At 44.9% G+C, this 10,482-nt stretch overlaps 1 protein-coding gene across 1 annotated transcript in view; it reads left to right on the top strand.

The window, feature by feature from the left end:
* NLRP13 (NLR family pyrin domain containing 13) overlaps nucleotides 1–10,482 on the top strand; it is a 45,273-nt gene that overhangs the window by 11,874 nt on the left and 22,917 nt on the right. Inside the window, 4 exon segments of the mRNA XM_021706810.1 lie at nucleotides 4,978–5,176; nucleotides 5,723–5,778; nucleotides 6,003–6,215; nucleotides 9,463–9,531. Of these exon segments, the coding sequence (XP_021562485.1) occupies nucleotides 4,978–5,176; nucleotides 5,723–5,778; nucleotides 6,003–6,215; nucleotides 9,463–9,531 (537 nt within the window).

Here is a 10,482-nt window from a genome sequence, read left to right as displayed (position 1 = left end):
TTCCTTGTAGATTCAGGATGTTAAGCCTTTGTCAGACCTAGAGTTGGCAAATACTTTTTCCCAGTCTGTAGGCTGTCTCCCTGCTCTCTTGATGGTTTCTTTGGCTTTGCAGAAGCTTGTCAGTTTAATAAGGTCCCACTTGTCTATCTTCTCTCTTATAACCTGTGAGTTTTGGGTTTTGTTCAGGAATTGGATGCCAGTTCCGATTTCCATGAGAGTATTTCCTTCCTTTTCTAAGGTTCTTATGGTTTGAGGTTTTACATTTAGGTCTCTGATCCATTTGGAGTTAACTTTTGTGCATGGGGATAGATAAGGGTCCTGTTTCAATCTTCTGCATGTGGTCAACCAGTTTTCCCAGCACCATTTACTGAATAGGTTCTCCTCTCCCCATTGGTATGTGGTGGGGGCTTTGTCGAAGATGAGTTGGTTGAGGAATTGAGGTTTTGCTTCTGGAATCTCAATTCTGTTCCATTGATCTATATGCCTGTTCCTGTACCAATACCAAGCTGTTTTGATGATTGTAGCTTTATAGTAAAGTTTGAAGTCTGGTATTGTGATACCACCTGCTTTGTTTTTTTTACTGAGGATTGTTCTGGCTATTCTTGGACGTTTGTGTTTCCATATGAATTCCTGTGTTGTTTTTTCTAGGTCTGAGAAGAATGTTGTTGGTAATTTAATGGGTATTGCATTGAATTTGTAGATTGCCTTAGGTAAGATGGACATCTTCACAATGTTGATTCTTCCAATCCATGAGCATGGGATATTTTTCCAGTTGTTCGTGTCAGCTTTGATTTCTTTGAGCAGTGTTTTGTAATTTTCATTGTAAAGGTCTTTCACATCTCTGGTTAGGAAGATGCCAAGGTATTTCTTTTTTTTGTGGCTATTGTGAATGGAATTGTGTTTTTTATTTGGGTTTCTGTTTGTTTATTATTGGTGTAGAGAAATGCGATTGTCTTTTGTACATTTATTTTGTATCCTGAGACTTTGCCAAAGGTTTTTATCAATGTAAGGAGGTCTTTGACAGATTCTCTTGGGTTTTCAAGGTACACCATCATATCATCTGCATAGAGAGATAACTTGACTTCCTCTTTCCCTGTTTGAATACCTCTGATTGCCTCAACTTCTCTGATTTCTCTAGCCAGTACTTCCAATACTATGTTGAACAGGAGGGGAGAGAGCGGGCATCCTTGTCTAGTTCCAGTTTTCAGGGGAATTGGTTCCAATTTTTGTCCATTTAGGAGTATGCTGGCTGTGGGTTTCTTGTAGATGGCTTTTACTATTTTGAGGTATGTTCTCCGTATGCCTAGATGTTTGAGGGTTTTTATCAAGAAGGGGTGCTGGATTTTATCAAAAGCTTTTTCTGCATCTAATGATATGATCATGTGGTTTTTGTTTTGACATCTGTTGATGTATTTAATTACATTTATGGTTTTACGAATGTTGAACCAGCCTTGCATGCCAGGAATGAAGCCTACTTGGTCATGGTGGATGATTTTTGAGATGTATTGCTGAATCCAGTTTGCTAGGATCTTGTTGAGAATTTTAGCATCTATGTTCATCAAAGATATTGGCCTGTAGTTCTCTTTCTTTGTTGGATCTTTACCTGGCTTGGGTATCAATGTGATGATGTTGGCTTCGTAAAATGATTTGGGGAGAGTTCCATCTTTTTCAATCACCTGGAATACCTTCAGTAGGATTGGTGTCAGCTCCTCCTTGAATGTCTTGTAGAATTCTGCTGGAAAGCCATCTGGACCAGGGCTTTTTTTTGTAGGAAGTTTTCTTATTTTGTACTCGATTTTCTTGATTGTTATTGGTCTACTTAGGGTCTCAATTTCTTCTTGTTCCAACCTAGGTAGGTTGTGTGATCTCAGAAAGTCCTCCATTTCCTTATGGTTTTCAAGTTTGTTTCCATACAAGTGTATGTAGTAGTCTCTAATGATCTTTTGTATTTCTTCAGGGTCAGATGTGACTTCATCTTTTGTGTTTCTGATTATGCTTATTTGGTTTTTTTCTCGTTTCTTGGTCAGTCTAGCTAGGGGACCATCAATCTTGTTTACCCTTTCGAAGAACCAGCTTTTTGTTTCACTGATTTTTTGTATTATCTTTTTGTCTTCTATGTCCTGGATTTGGGCTTTTATTTTGGTGATCTGGATTCTTCTGCTGAAATTAGGGTTTTTGTGGTCTTGCTTTTCCAGCTTCTTTAGGTGGCTTGTTACGTTGTGAATTTCTGTTCCTTCCTTTTTCCTCATGTGTGTTTGTAGGGATATAAATTCCCCTCTTACCACAGCTTTCAGGGCATCCCAGAGATTTTGGTAAGATGTTTCTTCATTTTCATTTGTTTCCAGGTATCTTTTGATCCCTGTTTTGATTTCATCGTTGACCCAGGAGTTGTTTAGCATCATGCTGTTTAGTGTCCATGTCTTTGTGGGTTTTGGGGGGCCTTTGTTGGTGTCAATGTTTATTTTTATTCCACTGTGGTCTGAGAAGGTGTTTGGTAGAATTTCGGTCCTTTTAAATTTACTTATGCTTGTGATTTATGGCCGAGTATGTGGTCGATCTTAGAATATGTTCCATGTGGTGATGAGTAGAATGTGTATTCTGTGGTCTTTGGATGGAGTGTTCTGTAGGTATCAAGTCCATTTGGTCCAAAGTCACATTGAGGTTCCGGATCTCCTTGCTGATTTTTTGTCCTGATGATCTGTCTAGGTTTGTGAGTGGGGTATTAAAGTCCCCAGTTATGATAGTGTTAGAGTCAATATCTTTCTTTAGTTTTCCAAGAAGTTGCTTTATGAAAGTTGGCGCACCTATGTTGGGTGCATATATGTTTAGGATAGATATTTCTTGTTGATGGATTGAGCCTTTTATCATTATGTAGTGGCCTTCTGTATCTTTTTTGATTTTTAATAGCTTGAAGGGTATTTTGTTTGAAATTAAGATCGCCACTCCTCCTTTCTTTTGTATTCTGTTCGCCTGAAAGTTTGTTTCCCATTCTCTTACTTTGAGTTTGTGGGTGTCCTTTCTAGTGAGGTGAGTCTCTGGAAGGCAATAGATTGTTGCCTGATGATATTTTATCCATTTTGTCATTCTATGTCTTTTCAGTGGCGCATTTAGTCCATTCACATTTAGGCTAATAATTGAAATGCAAGAGTTGATCCCTGTCATAAGGTTCTTACAGAGTTGTTCCTGTTTATTTGTTGTCTTTCTTTGGGTTTTGGAGTTGGTTCATGTGTGTTTTTAATCTTTTGCCTGTACTCTTGTGAAGAATGCTGTTGTTCTTTTTTCTTTTTCTTCTGTGTTCAGTATTTTTTAGTTTGGCTGGGTAGGTTATTCTTGTCTGAAATTGTTTCTCTTTTAGAACTTTGAAGATAGGGCTCCAGGCTCTCCTGGCCTGAAGGGTTTCTGTGGATAAATCTGCTGCTATTCTAATTGGTTTTCCCTGGTAGGTAGTCTGGCCTTTTTCTCTTGCTGCCTTTAGGATTTTTGCTTTTATAGCTACTTTGTTTAGGCGAATTATTATGTGTCTGGGAGTTGGTCTTCTCATTTGTTGTCTTGCAGGGGTTCTCTGAATCTCTTGTGTTTGAATTTTTTCATCCTTGATGAGATGAGGGAAGTTTTCTTGAATGATTTCATGAAATGTTTGTTCCAGTTTGGCTTCTGTTTCTCTCTCTGCCTTAGGAAGCCCAATTACTCTTAGGTTTGGTCTCTTGAAGTGATCATTCATCTCTTGCAGGTTTTGTTCTGTCTTTTTGAGCTTCTTTTCTATGCTTTTGACAGTTTGGGTTAGTTCTGTGTTTTGGTCTTCGAGCTCTGAGATTCTTTCTTCTGCTTGGCTGATTCTGCTTTCCATGCTTATTAGTCTGTTATTCATTTCCATCACAGTATTCTTTACTGCTGTCATTTCTGACATCAGCTTCTTCCCATTTTCCTCTTGTCTCTCCTCAATTTTTAAAATTCTCTCCATTAATGTCTTGATGTCTGGGTTTGTTGCATGAAACCAGTCATTCTGGGGGCTCTTCATTGTTTGTGTTCCAGAATCTGTTTTCTCAGTGTCTGATCTCCCAGGGATCTGTGTGAGACCTATATTCTTCTTTTGGTTTTTCTTCATTTGTGTGGTTTTTCCCCCTCCCTACTTTTTCCTTCCCTCCATGTCACCGTCTTCTTTAGTTCTGTTATTCAGGGGTAAAGGGATTGGTTTTACTTCTGTTTGCTCAATCTCCTATTCTTTATGTATGTCCTCTTCGTTCCATTCTGAAGTTGCACTGTAGGTTGGAGGTGGTCCTTTTTGCAGTTTTAATCTGTACTTAAGGGGAGAGCTGTGATTCAAAATCTGTCTGCAGGTCCTGGTATTCGCTGACAGGCATGTGGATAATGTGGTACCCACTTCCCACTGCCCTGGAATCTGTCCATGCAGTGGGACTGTAGGTTTACTCCCTGAAATAAAATGTGGTTAGCAGAGGGGAGAGAATGGAGCAGATAGTGGGTTTAAGAGGGGAGTGGAGAGATAGAGGAGTCAAGGGGGAAACAAACGAGTGTGCTAACAAATAGAGAGGCCTATACTGAAACAGGTAAAAACAATAGACCACAGCTACATACGAACCAACTCTCATACAAAAAAATAAAAAATAAAAATAAAACATATAGTGATGCTAACATGCAAGCTAACCAACCACCTTGTTAGTGTGCTGTTCCTCTATACAAAGATACGGTTTACAGAGAGAAGAGAAGAGACGAAAAGGAAAAGGAAAAAATGAAAAAGGGAACAATGCAGTAGGAATAGAATTAAGTCATTAAACTAAGAGAATCAATGAAGCACACTCTGAGACCTTTCGTTAAGTCCAATGTCCTTTCAGGTCTGATTTCTCGTTTTCTTTTCGAGCTGGTAAATTAGTTTGCAGTTAGGGCCAGTTGCCCCTGGTCTGCTGTGAAGGACAGTTCAGATTACCCTCGTTCAGCACTCTGGTCGATGTCTTTATCAAGCTGTCCTCTCCCGTTTCGGTGTTGTTACCTTGAATCGCCAGCAGGTGGTGCTGTCTCAGCTGCTCGCCCCGGGGGTGGGGCCGGACCGGAACAAGATGGCTGCCCGCCTCCGAGCAGGCGACAGGAGCCCCGCGCCGGCGGCCGGACCGTCTGGACGCAGGAGCGGTGGCAGCGATGCCCGCAGATCTTCCCTGAAGCGGTTTGTTGTGGATCTCCTCGGCCGGGTGGTGTAGTGGCCTACCCCTCCCAGAGGCCGCGGCGGCAGCGGGCACGGCGCCTGCAGCAGCAGCGGCCGTGGGGGGAGGGGCTGCGGTGGCGCCGGCTGTTTGCAGGCGGGAGAACTGTCCAGTCGCTGCGATGGCAACGGCCGGCTCCGTCTAAGGAGCGGGCTGCACTGCTGGGGGCCTCAGCCCCCCAGGGCGAGAGTCAGAGACCCACTGCAGATCTCCCTTGCGAGGGCTTCAGACGCTGGGCCGCCCCATCGCCATCTTGCCGGTCTCCTCCTGGAGGCTATTATTAGTATCAGTACTTTTAGTATAGCGATGTGGGATGCAATTCAGGGTTCGGTATACAAACGTTGACTGTTGATGAGGTGTGCCCCTCCCTCCCCCGGAGTTTCCCTCAACTGCCACTCCCAGCCCCTGACCGTTTCCTACTACGCTGATTGAGAAACAAGGAACGGAGGGCCATGTGTTCTCACTCGTAAGCGGACTCGAACGCGTATCGTGCTTCCTTTTCTCGTTAGAGCCACGGGGCCGCCTTGCGAGGGTGCCCGTTGGAACAACCTGGCTCTTTTGACAGGTGGTCCCAGCTAGACCCAGAGTCCTGAATTTCTTGGACAAGGAGGACCCCCGAACCCAGACTTATCCTTGGAGGCCGAGTTGTCTCGGCTTCCCCTGCTAGGTTCGCATTCTAGGAACCCACTGACATCAGTGGACCAGCTGGTGTTGTGGTGAGAGGCTGCATGTGGCTTCACGGAATTTGTTTTGAGATGCTTTCAGAGAGTTTGCCCATTTCATGACTAGTGACGTACCAGCGCAGCTGCCCCCACCGAGCTGCATGTTGCGCAGCTTCTGACCCCAATGGCACCACCCCCGTGCTCCGCCCTCCCCATCCAACCGGTCTCCCCCCGGGGGACTTTTGCTGTTTCCGCGAGTTAGAAAGTCCCCCAAGGAAGCGTTTTGGCAATGTGGAGCTCAAAACCTGCTTTCAGCAGTGGAAAAAGCATCTCGACAGGCGTATTGCCTCAAATAAAGAGGACTTTGAAGGGGACTAGTTTAAACATGTAAGAATATACACACCATTTTTTAATAAGTAAATTTTACTTTGGGGGGTTCCCCCCCATATGAAGATCTAGATGATGATATCTGATACTTGACAGGAAGGCTGTACCCTGGAAAAGTCACATCATTGGGTTTATTTGCAACAGAGGAGTGTAACATGTCGGATAGTGGTCTGATGCATAAATGAAGCCAGTGGTGAGAATCCTCTATTTCTACTCTGCTTGGGGTGTGCCCAGGAAAGGGTTCCCACTCGGGTTCCCTGCTTCTAGGAGGGTTCATCTAACCTGGGACAGAATTCAGCTCAAAGTATGTGGACATGGGGCTCATGGACTCTACAGGGAGAGTCTTTGGGTCTTCACAGAATTGGGATTTTTTTGGCCCTGGCAACCATAGGTCATAGGAAAGATGGATTCTTTTCCAAGAGGTTGTTCATGGTGTCTCACACCTGTAATCCCAGCACTTTGGGAGGCTTAGGTGGGAGGTTTGCCTGAGCCCAGGAGTTCAAGACTAGCCTGGGTAACATAGTGAGACCTTGTCTCTACCAAAAAAAAAAAAGTCCACAAAACTGGGTGTGGTGGTGCACACCTGTAGTCCTAGCTACTTAGGAGGCTGAGGTAGAAGGATCTCCTGAGCCCAAGAGGTTGAGGTTGCAGTGAGCTGCGAGGGTACTACTGCACTCCAGTCTTGGTGACAGAGTGAGACCCCAACAATCAATCAATCAATCAGTAAGAGGTGCTTTTGATATGGAAACCCACTATGGTCTGTCCATATGCCGCAACCTTTAAAGAAAGGCATGATGTTCGTTCATTGAGCTGGCCTGCATACACCTACGTTCTTGAGAATTAACAAAAGAAAGCATATTCCCTTGTCTCCTATTTCCTAAGTCACTTCAAAGAACCTTAAGCCCCTGCAGACAGCACTCTTTCAATGGAGAAAAATGAATCCCTATTCACTCCCTTTGGTTGGTGATCACAGATTTGAAAACATAGCACCCATGTAACCACAAGCCTTGTCATTCATAGATTTTTTTTTTGTGCGTTATAGCTACCAATCAACAATATGTTGCAGTGAAAAAAGGTTTACTTGGTAGTAGCCTCTGTTAACTCCCTTACTCTTTGGCAAGCTTGATCAACTCTTCAGTCTGCTGTTGATGAGGACACTGTGGGCTGCCTTTTGGTAACTGGCACCAGGAAATGCAGACCATAATTGTTACTGTTGACAACATGCGGCTGTAACTTGAGCTCCACACAATCCTGTTAGTCCCGTAGTCAGTGTATAGGTACCAGCACCCCTAGACTTATAAAAACCAACTGTAAAACCTAAGGGGTAGCTGCCGGGCGTGGTGGCTTGAACCTGTAATCCCAGTACTTTGGGAGGCCAAGGCGAGAAGATTGCCTGAGCCCATGGGTTTGAGAACAGCCTGGGCAGCTTGGTGAGACCTCATCTCTACAATAAATCAATAAATTAGTCAGACATAGCCACCTACTTTGAAGGCTGAGGTGGAAGGATCACCAGAGCTCAGTGGGTCGATGCTGGGGTGGCCATGAGTGTGCCCTTGCACTCCAGCCTGGGCAACGGAGTGAGACTCCAACTCAAAAAAAACAAGACCAAAAAAACCCTAAGGGGTGAGCAGACGGGTTCCAGGAAAGCCAGGAGCCATGTTCTGCTCCGTGGATTCAAATTCAGATATAAACTTCTTTGTGCCAGTAGCCTGCCTCTCAATGTATTGACTTCAAGAGATAGCAGCTGAATGTTCACTCAGACCATAATGCTTCTTCAGAGGAACATGGAGCATCAGAAGGAAGCCCAGGATGTGGCTTGCTACTGAGATCAAGCCCTGTAAACAGTGACGATCGGTGGAGTGTAAACATGAAAGCCATATTTCTTGAGATTCAAATCTCTTGTGAGGTTCGGGCTCACAGAAGCTCAGGACGAGACAGTGGAATGGGAGTTTGACCACCTTGGGAGTCCCAGAAGGGGTCTCGTGGCTCTTGAGGAGTAGTTCATTTGGAGTGGTGATGTGGGGCTGAGGCTATAACCCAGCTCTTAGTGTCTGCGTTCCTAGGATGGCCAATGGCAAAGGGATTCGAGTGTCTTCTGCGTGGCAGGCACTGTTCCATGCTCGTGGGCTGAATCTGTGGACAGACAGCCATCCAGCTAGACAGGGGATGGACGTGATCAAGCCAATCTTAGGGAGTGCTGGAAGGTGGCGAGTGCACTGGAAAAGGGAGAGGGAGAGGCAGACGGGGAGCGCCCAGGGCGTGCAATCAAGGAAATGGCTGGCAGCATTCATAAGGACGGTCAGGCAACCTGGAGGAGGTGAGATTTGAACAGAGCCTTGAAGGTGAGCTACGCAATATCTGGGATTCCAGACAGGGCTGGCTACAGCCCAGGCCCTGAGGCAGGAACATGCATAATGTGTGTTGTGGTCTTTCCAAGGTGCATACTGCATCCTTTTTTTGAGTTGGGGTATCACTCTGTCGCCCAGCTGGAGTGCAGTGGCATGATCATGGCTACCACAGCCTTGACCTGCTGGGCTTAGGCGATCCTCCTGCCTCAGCCGCCCAAGTAGTTGGAACTACAGGCGCATGCCACCATGCCCAGATCATTTTTTGACTTACTGTAGAGATGAGGTCTTGCAAATTTGTCTAGACTGGTCTCAAACCCCTGGGCTCAGGTAATCCTCTCGCCTCGGCCTTCCAAAGTGCTGGACTTACAGGAGTGAGCTACCATACCTGGCCCAAACTTTTAGTTTTTATGCACTTTTTTTTCCCCCCTCCAGACTGGAGTGTAGTGGCATGATTATGCCTCTCTACAGCCTTGATCTCCTGGGCTCAGGCAATCCTTCTGCCTCATTCTCCTGAGTAGTTGAAACTACAACAGGTGCATGCCAACATGCCTGGTTAATTTTTTGATTTTTTGTAGACACGAGGTCCCGCCATGTTGTCCAGACTGGTCTTGAACTCCTGGGCTCAGGCCATCCTCCCGCCTCAGCCTCCCAAAGTGCTGGAATGACAGACATGAACCACTGTGCCCAGACGCAATATTGTGTCTTCAGTTGGGTTGAGGGCCTGATTCCTCCAGTCTCTTTGATCCAAGTTTGTCACAGAAGGAGTGGGTCCTACATGGTCTCCCATCATTGCCTGCCCATTTTCAGTTTGGGGCATTTCAATATCTTATTACCTGTCACTGTTTATTTCAGGGAGTGGGCAGACACAGGGACCTCAAGAGCCAAACCAAGAAGAACCAGAGGCCCTAGAAGAAGAAACAGGTCTGTACACAACTTCATGTTGATGACAGACACATTTCTTGGTGGAGCACTCATTTCACTAGGTCCACACTTGCCTCCTATTCTGAAATTTTCTTTTAGTACGCAAGAAATTAAAAACTCTTTCAAATGAGTGCTCCCAGTATTGCTTATTGAATCATACCTGACTGTACATTGGGGATTCTCTGATTCCATTCTAAGTTCTTAGACCCAGGTGTCTGTTTCTGGACTGTGTACTTTTGTCAATTAATAGGCATTCACCTAATTAACAGGCTACTTAACAGGCCTCTGTGTTTTTCATACCAGTGGCCCCATGGCGGTTTTAACACTGGGAAAATAATACGCACATTTAAGTGTCAAGTTTAGTTTTACCCAAGAAATATATGAACATGTTTACAAGCCCTGTAGAGTCATAGGAACACAAAGCGTCTATGCAAAAGCCTCAAGACTTTTGCCCAACTCTTGAGCTCTGTTCTGTAGAAACATCTACATGTCACTCTTGGGGACTGTTGGGAGCTGGCCACGGAGACCCACTGATCGTTAGGGATCAGGAAGGGCCGTTGACCCTGAGACCACTAGGATGCATTCAGGAGCTATTTGACCCCATTTCCTCCCCCTTTCTACTCAGCACTAACCAGATTAAGCTCCTGTGAGCTCAAAACATAGAAACTCTGAGATCGGGACGAACACAAGTTAACTTTAGAAGCTCATTGTTCCCATCCTTCCACAAACTGCAGTTTTGGCTTTCACACAACTTGTAATTCAAACTCATGTCACATCTAAGAGCCTTAGTATTGGTCACAGGCTTCTGGGTCATGATCTTAGGATTTATTGAAGGTATAAATTGTAGAATATAGTTTTAGAAGACAGCCATTTTGTTGAAAGAATGTGGCTGGGTTACTTGCAGTAGCCCACTGTGAACTTTGGACTGACCACATTCCAAACATTCTGGGT

Source organism: Carlito syrichta, unplaced genomic scaffold, assembly GCF_000164805.1.
Source record: "Carlito syrichta isolate Samal-C Ts95f unplaced genomic scaffold, Tarsius_syrichta-2.0.1 Scaffold316031, whole genome shotgun sequence".
In the NCBI taxonomy this organism is placed as follows: Eukaryota; Metazoa; Chordata; class Mammalia; order Primates; family Tarsiidae; genus Carlito; species Carlito syrichta.
This window is presented reverse-complemented; position numbering and strand designations above follow the sequence as displayed.